The sequence below is a fragment of the Astyanax mexicanus genome, chromosome 18, assembly GCF_023375975.1.
Source record: "Astyanax mexicanus isolate ESR-SI-001 chromosome 18, AstMex3_surface, whole genome shotgun sequence".
In the NCBI taxonomy this organism is placed as follows: domain Eukaryota; kingdom Metazoa; phylum Chordata; class Actinopteri; order Characiformes; family Acestrorhamphidae; genus Astyanax; species Astyanax mexicanus.
Genome location: NC_064425.1, coordinates 4,705,081 through 4,723,477, shown reverse-complemented (window position 1 = coordinate 4,723,477; position 18,397 = coordinate 4,705,081). Strand labels below are relative to the sequence as shown.

Here is an 18,397-nt window from a genome sequence, read left to right as displayed (position 1 = left end):
CGAGTTTCTTTGATTTTACCAAATCTAAAACCTCTGGAATATAAACAAGAGGAAGATGGATGATTACAAGCCATCAAACCAAACTGAACTGCTTGAATTTTTACACCAGGAATAAAGCAGCATAAAGTTATCCATAAGCAGTGTGTGAGACTGGTGGAGGAGGAGAACATGATGCCAAGATGCATAAAAACCAGGGTTATTCCACCAAATATTGATTTCTGAACTCTTAAAACTTTATAAATATGAACTTATTTTCTTTGCATTATTTGAGCCATTTCAGCCATTTCTCATTTTCTGCTAATTTTAAATATACATATATTTAATATATAAATAAACAGCATGGAGCAGCAGCAGAAACAGTGTTTGTTCATAGCAGTATATTATCTGGCTTATATATTGGACTAAACTGTAGCTCAATTAAAAATAAGTATATTTGATAGCTGTGTCAGATCGGACCTGATACCATTCTCACCACAAGCCCGTACCGAGAAATCAACACTTTTGGGTCAAACTTGATGGTGTAATTAACTGTGTAAAACTATGACCGCTGTAAAATACAGCTCTGGAAAAAATGAAGAGAGCACTTCAGTTTCTGAATCAGTTTCTCTGATTTTGCTATTTATAGGTTTATGTTTGAGTAAAATGAACATTGTTGTTTTATTCTATAAAACTCTCCCAAATTCCAAATAAATATATTGTCATTTAGAGCATTTATTTGCAGAAAATGAGAAATGGCTGAAATAACAAAAAAGATGCAGAGCTTTCAGACGTCAAATAATCCATAAATTTTAAGTTTTATAGTTTTTAATCTCAGTTTTAATCATGAATCTTGGCATGTTCTTCTCCTCCACCAGTCTTACACACTGCTTTTGGATAACTTCATGCATTTACTTCTGGTGCAAAAATGTAAGCAGTTCAGCTATTATCCCATTGGTTTGATGGCTCGTGATTATCTTCCTCTTGATTATATTTTAGAGGTTTTCAATTTGGTAAAATCAAAGGAACTCATCATTTTTAAAGGGTCTCCAAAGTTTTAGTTTTTTTAACCCCATTCACAGCTCAGTAGCTTCAAGTACACAGGTTTCACAGCCAAGTCTCAACCCATTACCCCATTCACAGCCCACCAATAGCGCTGCTCAACTGCGTGACCCATTCATACGTTCAAAAAACCCAGGGATCTTTTAAAATTCCACTAAACCGGCGTGTGATTAAAATGCGTTCCATTCTCACCGGCTTGTGGAATCAGGCGTAATAGTGCTTGAGTTGGGACACTGTGAGAATTCCACTGCGGCAGCGATGGAATATGTGCATTGTGTTTCAATCTCATGTAAGACCCCTTTTGTTAAGGGCATGAATGCAGTGGGTGAATGAATGGAGTGTAAATGGAGAAACCAATCTCTGCCTTCTCTGTTTTCTTTGTGTTTGTAATGTGTATCCAACGTGCCGCTACACAGGCCCGTGCTAAACTGTAAGCAGTAGTGCGTCAGACAGTAAAAAACAGTGGTGTGCAGGTAATATAGTAGGAACCCCTTCGCAACCACCTAGCAACCACCTAGCAATTGCTTAGCAATGCCTTAGCAACCACCTAGCAACTGCTAAGCAACACCATAGCAACCATCACGGATACCATACACTCTAAGAAATATAAGTACAGATTTGTACTTAAAGAGTCCAAAGCTTGTCGCTGGGGCTGTACCTTATATTGAAGTACAAAAAAGTACCTTTCTGTGAAAGTCCTTTTTTGTACCCATGGTTTTTGTGCCAATAAAGATTATAAAGATTATAAACATTATCATCAACTAAATATGGCTCAAAAACTTGATGATCCAAAATTGTCTGGCTTTTAAATAAAAAATGTGCAATTAAAATATATTTTGTTTATTAGCACAGTGATACAGAATACTTTTGGCTGAATAAATGGTACAATTTTGTACTTATTGCTATTAGAAATGACTTTGTACTTCAGAGGGAACACATCTGACCCTATAAAGACCAATATTGTACCTTTGAGGGAACAATAATGAAGAGTGTACCCTTGAGTACAAAAAAGTACTCATATCGTACCTCTGTTTTTTAGAGTGTAGCAACACCTTAGCAACCACCTAGCAATGGCTTATCAACCACCTAGCAATACCACAGCAATGCCTTAGCAACCGCCTACCAACACCTTAGCAACCACCTAGCAACTGCATAGCAACACCATACTTACCACCACCGAAACCATGGTAGCATCTTAGCAACCACCTAGCCACACCATAGCAACTTCATAGCAACCACCACAGACAGCTTAGCAACACCTTAGCAACCCCCACAGACATCACAAAAAGCGCCTAGCAACATCATAGCAACAACCATAGCTAACGGTGGGAGCGATTTTAGCTGCGCAACTATCCTGTGTTTCCTTCAGGAACACCCTACTGATATATACCACAATATTACAATAACTACACATTCTCTGTATTGACTTTATATAAAGTTAATACACATTAACAGCCCACAAATACAACAGCTACCACAATAATCAATGCTTAACGTTTCTACAAGTACAGCTGTTCAAATAAGATCACTCATCTGTATGCCTACAGTAACGTTACGCCAGAGCAGCCAAAACATTAAGTACACACAAAAACTCACCAATCAAGCGGCCTAATATGGTAGTGGAAAAAAAATCATGAATCTGATTGGTTGGTTTGTCCTATGACTTTTCTAATAGACTCATTACTACAAATTACTAATCAAATCAGTAAAGGGGACACACAGGGGCAAGAAGCAATTTTAAAAAGCAATTTTGATTGGTTAATACTGGTGTCAGTCAGATATGAGTCCGATAGCAAGTAAGAGTAATGCTTTGAATTAGTTGTTGTTTTTTAATTTTATTTAATTTATGAAATATATGCTTACAATTTAAAATGACTTTAATATACATATACATACAGTGGTTGGACAATGAAACTGAAACACCTGGTTTTAGAGCACAATAATAATTGATTGTGGTGACGGACAGTTCTGGTGGAAACAGGAGAGTTGAGGTGCACATTGAATTCTGCCGTGATTTGATCAGCCGTGGTTTTATGTTTTTTGGATACAATCCGGGTTAGCACCCGAACATCCCTTTCAGACAGCTTCCTCTTACAGCGTCCACAGTTAATCCTGTTGGATGTGGTTGGTCCTTCTCGGTGGTATGCTGACATTACCCTGGATACCGTGGCTCTTGATGCCTCACAAAGACTTGCTGTCTTGGTCACAGATGCTCCAGCAAGACGTGCACCAACAATTTGTCCTCTTTTGAACTCTGGTATGTCACTTATAACGTTGTGTGCATTGCAATATTTAGAGCAGGACTGTGCTCTTACCCTGCTAATTGAACCTTCACACTCTGCTCTCACTGGTGCAATGTGCAATTAATGAAGATTGGACATCAAGCTGCTCCAATTTAGCCATGAAACCTCCCACACTAAAATGACGACAGGTGTTTCAATAGTTTTATTGTCCAACCCCTGTGTATTGTGATTATGCATTTACATGCACCTATTGTCATCTCTTCTCTGCTGAAGGTTTAGAAGGGTCTTACTGCACACCACTGGTAAATACAGTAAATTAGAGAGATGGGGATTTTCTTAAATTCAAAGTGTTAAATTCAGTGTTTTATTCACTCGCTGCCTGCAAAAAAAAAAAAAAAGAGAAAGAAAAACAAGCCCTCCCCTCAGTGCGGAGGTAAAGCAACGCCGGCAGGCCGTAGAGGAATATAGCAGGGTCTGGGATTATCAGCCTACGAGAGGTCTTCATGCTTGTTAGAGCCTCGGAGGTATGTCATGTTCTGCAGCTGTCTCGCTAAATTGATTTGCAAACGCGCCACGAGACACAACTACTTTGTTTACAACAAACATGAACCGCGTTGGCCTTCCCCAAGGCGAAACGCAAAGGCTTTTTAAAGAGAAACAACAAATATGCTTTAAGCCATGGTAATCTAATTGTCCGTGTTGTGGAGAGCTGACTGCCGTAATTGAATTCAACGTCTAATACCTCCGACACATCGCAGAATCTCCTCACTGCACTCCATCTGACCAGGAACATTTACCATTAACATTTCACGCCTTTCTCAGAACAAATCCAGCCACTCTCTACTTTCTAAAATCTGAAAAACCTAGATTTAAGTAGGTAAATGATGTGGGGTTGGTTGGTTGATGCTGCAGTTGATCTGCAGGTTTAGGTTCAGCAACAGTATGTGCTGAAAGAAGAATGAGGTCAGCTGACTACCTGAATATACTGAATATAGACTTATAGATTATTCCATCAATGGATGATTTTTTCTTCATATTACAAGATCACAATGTATAACAGGATTCATGGTGCTGGAATTGTGAAAGAGTTCAGGGTTCAGGGAGCATGAGATCATCATTTATCATTTTCACACATGGATTGAGAGAGAGTTCACCACAGAGTCCAGATCTTAATCTCATTGAGAATCTTTGGGATGTGCTGGATGGAGAAGAGCTGCTTTGTGCAGTGGTCAGACTCTACCATCATCAATGCTGCTGCAAGATCTTGGTGAAAAATTAATAAAATTAATCTGGCAACACTGGATTTAAATAAATCTTGTTACATTGCAGAAGCTTATTGAAACTTCCTCTTGAGAAATCTTGAGAAAAGAATGAAGATGAGAAGAGGAGAATCTGAGTGTGATCAGTGATTCTTCAGTTAAGTAGACGGGTTGTGGAAGTGTCATGCACGTCTGCTGCAGGATATGACTCACTCCCACCTCTACACCTGATCCTGACGTCATCTGGAGATGCAGTTTATTGTTTAGGCAGCAGGAGAGACAGATCTTAAAGGGTGTGGATGAAGTGCAGTTGTAGGATGGGTCCATATTAAATTGATTTATGTTCCATTAGAAGGTCCATTTCCTGTATTTTTTTCTATAGGTTTTCAGTAGTGTATAGTGTAGTTCATGTATATCATCATGAATAGACCACTGAAGTCATGCGTCATTCTGTAGTCCTCATACGGCTTCCGTATCTAAGCGGTTGTTCCCGATGAGAAAAATAAATTTGGGTTTTAAAAAACCCGCCTCTGTCACATTCTGTGGTAAATTAATCTGTTCAGACCTCTGTATGTTTTATTCTGTGTACATTTTACTCCTGAACATCACTGGATCCTCTGAATTTTGAGTTTGTTTAAGAGTCGTAATGAGGAAAATGCTAGCTTTAAGCTAATGCTACAGCGGAGTGAACTGAAGCCCCAGCACCGCTGCAGAGATTAGCAGGGGACTGTTTTTGGCGCAACACCAGCGAAAACTCCAGCCATAAGTTAGGAGCATTTTACACACAGCTGATTCAACTAATAAACTAACTGCGTTTACTGAGGAGAGCTGGGAGTGTCACAGCATAAAAATCACTAAAACAGGTCAGTGATACTCCAGAACCAGCTGTGAGTCCAGGTCTCAGGAGGTTAACTGTAGAAGAATATATACAGTATACAACATACTGTACAGCTTTAAAGCAACAATCAGTACTAAACGAGAACAAGCATGTAAAATGGTATGAAACTCTAATGACCAAACACTGGAGAGAATTTTCTTTATCATCTACCCCTGACCTTAAGTTGTAAATATTTTATAAGTATAAACTTATCCTACTTATTCTACCTGTTTTTTCCATCAGTCAGCATTAACAAATCCAATAAAATAATATAAAAAGTCAGTATAATTATTTCAAGTTATTTTATGTTAATATACATCAAATAATACATTATTATTACTGGATAAATGAAGGGCAGTTAAAGTTCATATCAGATATGTTATTAACAGATTTTGATTGTTATTAACAGAGTTTATTTCTTACTGATGGAAAATAAAAAGTAAGATAAGCATCCAGAAAGACCTGAGCTTTAACAGTATAAATAAATGAGAAATCACTATTTACCAAACAGACCACTGTTGTCCTTTCTTCGTATGTGTTGTTAATGCTTATTAATGATTTATAAAGTGTTTATAAACCTAATTAATAACATCAATAACATCCTTTATGAACTATTTATAAACTCTTTAAAAAGTAGCCTTATTTTAAAATAAATTGGTACTTATAATTTAGTTTCTAATGGTTGCTAAGGTGTTGCTATGGTATCTGTGGTGGTTGCTATGGCGTTGCTAAGTGGTTGCTAGGTGGTGGCTAAGCAACTTATTGGCAGTAATGAGATAAACATGTGTTTGCACGTTGCTATGCGGACATTTACGAAGTTTTTTACGAAAAACATATGTCCGATCGGAAAGCTGTAGGTGGTTGTTAAGGTGTTGCTATGGTGTTGCTAAGTGGTTGCTATGGTGTTGCTAAGTGGTTTCTAGGTGGTTGCTAAGCAACTTATTGGCATTAATGAGATTCAAATGTGTTTGCACGTTGCTATGCGGACATTTCCGAAGTTTTTTTTTACGAAAACATACGTCCGATCGGAAAGCTGTAGGTGGTTGCTAAGGTGTTGCTATGGTGTTGCTAAGTGGTTGCTATGGTGTTGCTAAGTGGTTGCTAGGTGGATGCTAAGCAACTTATTGGCATTAATGAGATTAAAATGTGTTTGCACTTTGCTATGTGGACATTTTCGAAGTTTTTTCTGAAAAACATACATCCGATCGGAAAGCTGTAGGTGTTTGCTAAGATGTTGCTATGGTATCTGTGGTGGTTGCTATGGTGTTGCTACGTGGTTCCTACATGGTTGCTAAGCAACTTATTGGCACTAATGAAATAAAAATGTGTTTGCATGTTGCTATGCGGACATTTTTTTTAAGAAAAACATACGTCCAATCGGAAAGCTGTAGGTGGTTGCTAAGGTGTTGCTATGGTATCTGTGGTGGTTGCTATGGTGCTGCTAAGTGGTTGCTAGGTGGTTGCTTAGCAACTTTTTGGCATTCACAAGATTAAAATGTGTTTGCATGTTGCTATGCGGACATTTACGAAGTTTTTTTTACGAAAAATATGTCCAAATGGAAAGCTGTACAGAGTTGATATCTTGAAAATTGCGACCCAAGTTAATCAGACAAAAAAACGGGTGGAATGATAAAATAATAATAATTATTATTATAATAAGACTCCAGATTTTTCAGATTTCTCCAGATTTTTGCTTTTTAAAGCTGCTTTTCAAAATGAAATAGACTTAAATCAACCACAGTATGTATTAAACACAATGGAAAATCAATTTACTAATTTCTTGCTTCTTTCAGAAACACTACATTACAGACATTACAGCACTGCAGGCTCTGTAGCTCCAATAATAAACGAGTGGTTAATCAATCTAACTGACTCTCACCGCTGCTCACTGTGTGCAGTCGAACTGTGAGCCCCATCATCAGAACCTACAGCAGCCGTCAAAAGGCTACGACCGCAGAAAACAAAAGCTGTGAATAATTCTGCCTCATTGTCCCTTTTTATACAAGAAAAACAGGTTACGGCTCAGAAAGGGACACATTGTCCCCTGGAGTTATAACACAAGCGCAGAGCAGAGCGTGAGTCAGACGTATTCAAAAAAGGGCAGGCAGAGGATCATTATGCAGCGGCAGCTTCTGTACACTTATAAAAGCGTTAAAACAACAACAGACCATAAAGCCAAACCTCGATACATACCGTACACATACAGGATGTATTCATCGTAAGCCTCTCCCACTAAGTTGGAGGCCACGCAGCGGTACGTTCCGTTGTAGGACTTGTTGAGGTTCTCGATGTAGAGATCAGAGCCTGTAATCACCGCGTGGGAGGGAACATCATCATCCACTTTCAACCAGTTAATTTGATGGGGCCTGTAAAACAGCACAACCATAATTTAGAGATGCCTGTGTCAACATCCTGGCTGAGAGAGGATAACGAGGAGGACTCATTCAGCTTCATCACTACAGAAAATATATATATAAAAAATCCTCCTCAGATCTCTTTATACTCACTAAAATACAGCAGGAAAATATTAGAATTACTGCTAAAGACCACACTAGAATAACTACATCAACTAGCACACCTTAACCTCTGTGTCTTGTGTTTCTGCTCCTGTCCATTAGCTGCTAATGCTAATGCTGCTGCACCCAGCCTTAGCGCTGGAGAAACTTCACAAAAAAAAAAACTCACCCTATAACGCTGTTTTACTATCTGTGTACCGTATTTTTTGCACTATAAGGCGCACTTAAAATCATTTCATTTTCCCAAAAATCGTCAGTGTGCCTTTTAATCCGATACGCCTTATGTATGAATTCTACTCCGGCTGCTAACCCTGCTAAGAGCTAGCTCTTTTGCTCTTTTGCCATTCAGAGGTGAGTATTATCGGCCTGTAGCCTGCTGCTAACCCTGGCTAGCACTGTTGGAGCAGCTTTAGCATTAACCTGCTACTCACTCTGGCTTTTTTTTTGTTCAGAGGTGATTATATTGGACTGTAGTCTGCATGTTTACCGTGTTTAAACAAGCTTTTGTGGGACGAACCGCAAGCTAATATCACCCTGGCTTACCGAAGCACTTAGGCTAGTAGTTAGCTGCTAATGGTAATGCTCCAGCCTTAGTGCTGGAGAAATTTGAGAATGGGAGCTTACTGTAAATAAACGAAAGCGCTTTACTCACTCAAATAAATCGTTTTCAGAAGATAAATCTGTATAGATTAACATCCAGCGCTCGTTTGACTTTAAAAGAAAGTATTTTTTTTTTTATTACAGTTTTGTTTAATTAGCTTAGCTTTACTTAACTTAGTTAGCTACCTTTACCTTATAATCCAGTGTAAGAAAATAGACCAGAAAATAGACGTTAATTGATAGCGAGCCTTCTAATACGGTGCTCCTTATAGTGCGAAAAATACGATACTTGAATATGTATAATGTATAAATTGTGCTTGCCTGCCTTCAGTGTTGAAGGCTGTAAGAGCAAGTTACCTATTAGTCTTCTGTCCATATTGACTTTACGTTGTTCATATGTTACAAAGCACTAATATAATCTTATGCACTATTTCAGAATTATTCTATCACCATTTGTGCAGGTGAAAATTTTTATAATGTAAATTATATAGAGACTATGATAACTAAATAATTCTATTTCAGTTCAGCTTAGTTTTCAAAAAATAAAGTTTGTTCAACAAATGATAATTACCTAAGGATGTTTTATAATTAATGTGAAAATATGTTGGTTTAACAAAAAACAAAACATTTTCAGCACGAATACATCATGTTTTATTACGCATAAATGTATTATGTGCAATTAAATTCAGATTTTTTTTGGTGTATTACACTAGAAAAAGCTTTTTCTGTAGGTTTTAAACTTAGATACGAAATTTCCATCCCACACCAGATATAACTGTGTTAAATATAGCCATTACAATCCAATAATGTGCCCTGACAGCGATCTCTCAGCTCAGATTTGGACACGCACAAGGTGAAGTGTTGGGTGATGGTGAACACTCACTGTGGTTTGCCCTTGGCTTTGCACGTCAGCTCAAGGTTTTCCCCTTCCCTCGTGGGACCCTGTGGAAACTCCACCACAATCTTCACCTCTGGTTTATCTGGAGAAAAGAACAACCGCAGACATGAAGGCTGCATCAGTGCACAATGTCCGCAAGCGTGAGCGGGGCGCCTACGTTTATTCTCTTCTGTAACACGCCCTCGTTTAATCATTAAAAAAATCTGTTTACCCAATTAAACAGCATCTTTAATCATATTTAAACAGAACTCCATTAACACTCGTGCACTAATGCAACACTTACTGTATAAGTGCTGAGATACTGAGCTAGCCTACTCACTGGATTTCTATTGATTTTCACCAGAGTGTAAAGTAACAGCCTTTGTTCAGAAATTTAAATATTGCTTATTCTTCTGTAGTTGCATAAAATCACTGAATACAGGTCTGGGAAAAATTAAGAGACTACTTCAGTTTCTGAATCAAATTTCAAATAAAAGAATATTGTCATTTAGAGCATTTATTTGGCTGAAATAACAAAAAAAATTATAGCTTTCAGACCTCAAATAATGCAAAGAAAACAAGTTCATATTCTCTCTAAAGTTTTAAGAGTTTAGAAATCAATCTTTGGTGGAATAACCCTGGTGGTTTTTAATCACAGTTTTAATCATGCATCTTTGCATCATGTTCTCCTCCACCAGTCTTACACACTGCTTTTGGATAACTTTATGCCTTTACTCCTGGTGTAAAAATTCAAGCAGTTCAGTTTGGTGGTTTGATGGCTTGTGATCATCCATCTTCCTCTTGATTATATTCCAGAGGTTTTCAATTTGGTAAAATCAAAGAAACTGTACTAGTGTATCTCAAAAAATATATCATTGAAAATATACTTTATTACACACGGAGTGATCTATTTTAAACGTCTATTACTTTTATTGTTGATGATTACGGCTTACAGCCAATGAAAACCCAAAAATCAGCGTCTCAGAAAATTAGAATATATATATGTGACCAATGGTACAGTTGGCAGTGTGCCAAGTCCTGCTGGAAAATAAAATCTGCATCTCCATAAAAGTTGACAGTAGCAGAGGGAAGCATGAAGTGCTGTAAGATTTTCAGAAAAACAAAACTGCACTGACTTTAGACTTGATAATAAAACACAGTGGATCAACACCAGCAGATGACATGACTCTCCAAACCATCACTGATCATCAATAAATTTTACATTTTCATTTAAAGTAAATCAAGGGAGCAGAGTCTGGAGGAAGAGTGGAGAGACACACAGTCCAGGCTGCTCGAGGTCTAGTGTGAAGTTTCCACCAATCAGTGATGGTTTGGAGAGTCATGTGCAACATCTGCTGGTGTTGATCCACTGTGTTTTATTATCAAGTCTAAAGTCAGTGCAGTTTTGTTTTCCCACAAAATCTTACAGCACTTCATGCCTGTAGAACTAATCTCATCTGAATAGATCTATTGAAGGCATTACCACCCACAGTGGACAGTGCAGTGGGTTGTAATGTAATCTGGCTAGAATTGTCATTTCAATTCAGGAGACCCCACAGTGTTCTTAAGATTCTGTGGGACATGCCAAAATTCATGGGACACATACAATACTGCTTCCTTTCAGTAGCTAGTATACATGTTTAATGATTGATGATTTTTTTTTATCTTAAATTTCTTTTTTGTTTTTTTTTTGTGGGAGGATTTTTGTGTTTTTTTGTTTTTGTTTTGTTTTGTGTCACTACATTTTGTAATAAACACACACATTTATATATATATATATATATATATATATATATATATATATATATATATATATATATATATATATATATATATACAAAGGGTAGACAAAATAAGCTGAAGCTTCAGCCTCTATACCTTTTCGTTTTTTATTGATTGTTTGAATGCAAGATACAGGATGTGATTTTTTTTCTTTATTATCTGTTTTTTATGTGTATATGTTTTGCAAAAAAACTAAATAAACTGAACTAAACTTTAAAAAAAAGTGCTTTCTTAAAACCTTTATAAGGTTAGGGTTTTTTTTCTATAACATCACTCAAAGAACCTTCTGCAGCACCTTTATTCGTTTCCAGAGTTTCTGATTCACACCATCATTAGCAGCTTTTGAGAAGAAGCAGAGCAGCACACGGTTTCCACCAGGAACCTTTAGCCCAGGGGGGAAGAGATGCAGAGGCAGAGGCCGCTGCCTTGAATTCAAACAGCCTGTTTAATGGTAGTGTACTGTAAAAATGTTTTGATTTTCTTCCTCGCCTTTATCTGTGTTTGTCAAAATGTCAAGCTTTTTACAGTCGGGCTGATCCCTCCTGTCTTTTTCTCCGCAAAGGTCAGCCCGAATAGTCAGCCGTCGGAATAAATTAATATTCGACAAAGATTACAAAAGGGTAGGTCAACCTTTCCGAGACTTTCCGTGGCCCATAATAACACGCACTGATCACCGTCAATTACGCCGCTATTTAGAGAATAGCTTTCTCAAACCGCGGCGTAACAAGACAAAGCCTGCTTTAATTAAAGTGAATCCCATGGCTCTGTCTAGCTTAATATCCTCTAATAGAAGAAAAGGCTTTTTTGCCCTATTTGTCTTTATTTGGCATGAACCCTTTCATTCACTGCAACAATTCAATCTCAGAAACAGCTAGAGGTTAGCTAGTGTTAGTATGACTGCTTACACAGTTGGCTCATTGTATGTGTATCTAGGTGTGGTATAGGTAAAGTTTATTTTATGTTGTCAAAGTGTTACAAAGCACTAATGTACAGGGGTTGGACAATGAAACTGAAACGCATGTCATTTTAGTGTGGGATTTTAGGTTTCATGGCTAAATTGTTGGTGCACGTCTTGCTGGAGCATCTGTGACCAAGACAGCAAGTCTTTGTGATGCATCAAGAGCCACGGTATCCAGGGTAATGTCAGCATACCACCAAGAAGGACCGACCACATCCAACAGGATTAACTGTGGAAGCTGTAAGAGGAAGCTGTCTGAAAGGGATGTTCGGGTGCTAACCCGGATTGTATCCAAAAAACATAAAACCACGGCTGATCAAATCACGGCAGAATTCAATGTGCACCTCAACTCTCCTGTTTCCACCAGAACTGTCCGTCACCACGATAAATTATTGTGCTCTAAAACCAGGTGTTTCAGTTTCATTGTCCAACCCCTGAAAACTGATGCACTAAAAATATTTAAAGAATGTTTCTTCAACAAATTATGATTGCCAATACTGTATTAAAAGAATATGCTGAAATTAAAGAATTAAATGAAATGAAATGTATTATGTGATATTAAATCCAGGCATTTTTAGTAGTTTAGTTTAGTACACTGGAAAAAAGCTTTCTCTGTGGGTTTCAAACTTAGATACGAGATATTCATCCTAGACCAGATATAACTGGGTTATATATATACATTAGTCAACGTTTCTGATGGACTTTCCATGGCCCATAATAACACGCACTGATCACCGTCAATCAGCCGCTATTTAGAGAATAGCATAACAGGACAAAGCCTGCTTTAATTAAAGTGAATCCCATGGCTCTGTCTAGGTTAATATCTTCTAATAGAAGAAAAGGCTTTTTTGTCCTATTTGTCTTTATTTGGCATGAACTCTTTCATTCACTGCAACAATTCAATCAAAAAAAAATAATAAAAACAGCTAGAGGTTAGCTAGTGTCAGTGTGACTGCTTACACTTTTGGCTCATTTTGTGTGTATCTAGGTGTGTGTTTTTTTATTATTATTCCTATTTATTTCCTTAAAGTAGAAGACAGCATGACAATATACAATAGGGAGAAAAGGAAAAGAAAGAAAGAAAGAAAGAAAGAAAGAAAGAAAGAAAGAGAAAAAAAAAAAAAATATATATATATATATATATATATACACATATATTAACCCTTACAACCCTACAGACGGATTTTCCATTAAAAATCTCACCTTGTGTTCTCAGCTCAATTACTCAGAAATCCTTCACACATAAACATAATCTGGTATATATATGGTTAGAAAGGGCAGAACTTACTCTTTCTAAAAATAATGATCACATCCCAGTGCGTTAAAGCTAAATCTACAAGAAACCCATTGAGAAAAACACCTAAAAAGGTGAAAAATCTCCTTCCCCAACCAATATTATTTACCTTTAGTGCTTCAAACACATTTATATGATGTTTCAAACCAAATAATATCAGTAAATAAAGACTCAAAAGTGTCCACAGAAAAAACAGTGTGAAACTACCTGCTTTACTCAAACTAAAGCTAGGTATGGTGTGCGCACTACTTTATATAGTTTTTATTTTACTTGCACATTTTTACTAAGTAGTTATTTTGCCCAAAACAAACATTTTTATTTATTTAGACTAAAATGTTTGCATTTTTGTATATAGTTTTCTTTGTGTGTCCTGATTAAAATACTGAAAGGCATAGGCTGCTCTGAGTGTCAGGTGGTTTTTAGTATCTACATGTATCCTAGAGGTGTGATTATTGATTATCAAGAAAAATAACTCTGCATGATGCTGTTTCTCCATGTATTTGGACAAAGTAATAATTAATAAGCCATGAAATGAACTAAAATCATCAATATTCTTACGCTTTTAACTCAGGTAGTCTAGTAAAAAATATATAATTTAATATAATATATATTAATAATGTACTCTATATCTAGGTTAATGTGTGGGAAAAAAGATTCACAGACATGTTGGATTTCTTTAAAAAGAAAGAGGCAAAGTCTCGCCAGAATTTAGAAACGACGGAACATAAAAAAAAGATGTGATAACTGATTCACAAGCAGAATGACAAAAGGAAGATTCAACAACATCTATATATTTTTTTTCTAAATTCTCTCATTCGTAGGATATATGTTGTAAAGTATTTTCAAATGCACTTCCCTAGCTTTATTGGAGATACAAAATGTATAAGGTAAAAGCCATGCTTTTTTCCAATTTAAATATATTATATATGATTGTATCTCTAGGTGTAACATATTTTCTTGAATGAAATACATTCCTTAGTGATTTATTAGTGCATTTTAGGTCAAAAATTCAAACACTGCCTACTAAAAAATGACGTTCCTCTATCCTAACCTTTTCATATGAAATGTGAATTTTCATAAGGAGGTGTGTGTTGTTTTGTGTGTGTGTGTGTGTGCGTCTCTCTGAAAGATGACTCACATTGCACTTCCAGGTATTTCTGTGCTTGGAAGTCCTTCACGGCCGGGTGGTCAATGATGCAGATGACGGGCACTCCATCGTCCTCCTTGGAGACGGTGAGCCGGAGCTGGCTGGTGACGGTGAACATCCTGTCGTACGTCTCCTCCACCGTCTCCTCACCTGGGAACAAACAGGAGAATGACATGGCGACCCATAAACAAGGGCCCTCCTTCCGTCCTGACCCGCCTCACTATAATAACTCCCGCCATCGCTGCCGCCTCTGAGAAACGATCCATCAGCTCTGAACAAATCTTACATTCATTTAAAGAGGCAGACGTGTCTCCTCTCTGTCATGAGCAGAATACTGTACGCTTACTGTGACACAGTAACTGCTGTTTCACCACATCAGCACACAATCAGGCATGTTCACACGAGAACTTTCATAAGCTGCTGCTCCTCCTATAGAGGATATATAACATACTGTATATATTATATAGATGTAATACACACAGAGTGATCTAATTTAAGCTTTTATTGCTTTTATTGTTGATGATTATACCAAAAATCAGTGTTTCAGAAAATTAGAATATTATATAAGAGCCAAATTGGTACTTTTGTCAGTACTGTTGGCAGTGTGCCAAGTCCTGCTGGAAAGTAAAATCCGCATCTCCTGACTTTAGACTTGATAAAAAAAAACACAGTGGATCAACACCAGCAGATGACAGACATGTCTCTCCAAACCATCACTGATCATCAGTAAATTTTACATTTCATCTGGAAATCTTTTTAGTCTAGCGCCCGCTTGCTTAATTAATTAATTAATTAATTTATTTATTTATTTATTTATTATTTTTTAAGATTATTACAGTGCCCTTGTTGGAAGAATCAGGCACTAAAAAGCCTCAGTCATCTCCAGTGAAACTCTACCACAGAGATGAAATGCATTATTAACAATATCTGTGACAGTACAATATCTACAATATATATATATATATATATATATATATATATATATATATAATTTTTTAAAAGTCAGCATGTTAAAAACTTACTAAAACACACTTTAAAGTGGTGTTTGTTTCCAGACACAATTTACCTGTGTAAGAAAAGTAATTTGTTTTGTAAGTATAAATAATTTTCAATACTCAAGTATTTTTTATGTATTTAAATACAGTACCAACTAAACGTTTGGACAAACTTTCTCATTCCGTGTTTTTATGTTGTTGTTTTTTTCCCTACATAGTAAATGAATAGTAAAGTGATATATTGGACCATGAAGGAACACATTAGGAATCATGTTGTAACTTTAAAAACCAAACTTTAAAACCAAAATATTGAGATCTGTTAACTTGTGGTTTCTGAGGCTGGTAACTCTGATGAACTTATCCTGTGCAACAGAGCAAACTCTTGCTCTTCCTTTCCTGGGACAATCCTGATGAGGGCCAACTCATAGTGTTTGATGGTCTTTGCGACTGAACTTGATATCTACTACGTTCATTTCTTAACGTATGGTTGTTTTTTTTTTTTTACTTAGTTGAGTAGGGTTTTTCACTGTATAACTGTAACTCTACCTCTTCACAAGTTTACAACTGATGCTCTCAAACACATTTAAAAGCAAGAAATTCAAGTAATTAACTCATTAAGTTAATTACTAATTAAGTTCAGTATTAATCTACAAATGCAGAACATTTTTAAATAATGGAAAAAGGTGAGTCCAAACTTTTGACTAGCATTGGTTAAAAAAAAAAAAAAAAACACAGCATAGATATCTTAGTATCTGAGCATAGATATGCTTTAGGTATGGTATGTATTATTTAGGTATGTATTTTCGATTTGAAAATAGATCATAGACATAAACTGTGTGGATTTTCTCGCTGGGCTGTTTGGACCGAGCACAGATAGAGCCGCACCCTCCTGTTCTCAGTTCAGTTCATTTTCTGTGACGTACCAAAAGCTTTTCATCACAGCTCAATTTTTAATGGCTAACTTTAAAGGGCTGTGCTCAGACCCTTAGAGGGGCAAGTGCTCAAAGTTAAAAAGGGGCACAAGACTTAAGAATTTAAAACTACAGTACAGCACAACCTCCTGAACTACAGCACAACCTCCTGAACTACAGCACAACCTCCTGAACTACAGCACAACCTCCTGAACTACAGCACAACCTCCTGAACTACAGCACAACTACAGCACAATGTCCTGAACTACAGCACAATCTCCTGAACTTCAGCACAACCTCCTGAACTACAGCACAACCTCCTGAACTACAGCACAACCTCCTGAACTACAGCACAACTACAGCACAACCTCCTGAACTACAGCACAACTACAGCACAACCTCCTGAACTACAGCACAACTACAGCACAACCTCCTGAACTACAGCACAACCTCCTGAACTTCAGCACAACTACAGCACAACCTCCTGAACTACAGCACAACCTCCTGAACTACAGCACAACCTCCTGAACTACAGCACAACTACAGCACAACCTCCTGAACTACAGCACAACCTCCTGAACTACAGCACAACTACAGCACAACCTCCTGAACTACAGTACAACTACAGCACAACCTCCTGAACTACAGCACAACCTCCTGAACTACAGCACAACTACAGCACAACCTCCTGAACTAGAGTACAACTACAGCACAACCTCCTGAACTACAGCACAACTACAGCACAACCTCCTGAACTACAGCACAACCTCCTGAACTACAGCACAACCTCCTGAACTACAGCACAACTACAGCACAATGTCCTGAACTACAGCACAATCTCCTGAACTACAGCACCACCTCCTGAACTACAGCACAACCTCCTGAACTACAGCACCACCTCCTGAACTACAGCACAACTACAGCACAACCTCCTGAACTACAGCACCACCTCCTGAACTACAGCACAACTAGAGCACAACCTCCTGAACTACAGCACAACTACAGCACAACCTCCTGAACTACAGCACAACCTCCTGAACTACAGCACAACCTCCTGAACTTCAGCACAACTACAGCACAACCTCCTGAACTACAGCACAACCTCCTGAACTACAGCACAACCTCCTGAACTTCAGCACAACCTCCTGAACTACAGCACAACTACAGCACAACCTCCGGAACTACAGCACAACTACAGCACAACCTCCTGAACTACAGCACAACCTCCTGAACTACAGCACAACCTCCTGAACTACAGCACAACTACAGCACAACCTCCTGAACTACAGCACAACCTCCTGAACTACAGCACAACCTCCTGAACTACAGCACAACTACAGCACAACGTCCTGAACTACAGCACAACCTCCTGAACTACAGCACAACCTCCTGAACTTCAGCACAACCTCCTGAACTACAGCACAACTACAGCACAATCTCCTGAACTACAGCACCACCTCCTGAACTACAGCACAACCTCCTGAACTACAGCACAACCTCCTGAACTACAGCACAACTACAGCACAACCTCCTGAACTACAGCACAACCTCCTGAACTACAGCACAACCTCCTGAACTACAGCACAACTACAGCACAACCTCCTGAACTACAGCACAACCTCCTGAACTACAGCACAACCTCCTGAACTACAGCACAACTACAGCACAATCTCCTGAACTACAGCACCACCTCCTGAACTACAGCACAACCTCCTGAACTACAGCACCACCTCCTGAACTACAGCACCACCTCCTGAACTACAGCACAACCTCCTGAACTACAGCACAACCTCCTGAACTACAGCAGCACCTCCTGAACTACAGCACAACTACAGCACAACCTCCTGAACTACAGCACAACTACAGCACAACCTCCTGAACTACAGCACAACCTCCTGAA

General features: G+C 37.9%; 1 protein-coding gene across 3 annotated transcripts in view; it reads right to left on the bottom strand.

Annotated features, from left to right (window-relative positions):
* The window catches only part of cadm1b (cell adhesion molecule 1b), a 364,886-nt gene that overhangs the window by 59,116 nt on the left and 287,373 nt on the right, over positions 1-18,397 (bottom strand). For all 3 annotated transcript variants that reach the window (XM_022674840.2, XM_022674847.2, XM_022674842.2), the window contains 3 exons: positions 14,583-14,741; positions 9,417-9,513; positions 7,611-7,783 (listed from right to left, as the gene is read on the bottom strand). In XM_022674840.2, the coding sequence (XP_022530561.1) occupies positions 7,611-7,783; positions 9,417-9,513; positions 14,583-14,741 (429 nt within the window). The remainder of the gene's footprint in view (positions 1-7,610; positions 7,784-9,416; positions 9,514-14,582; positions 14,742-18,397) is intronic.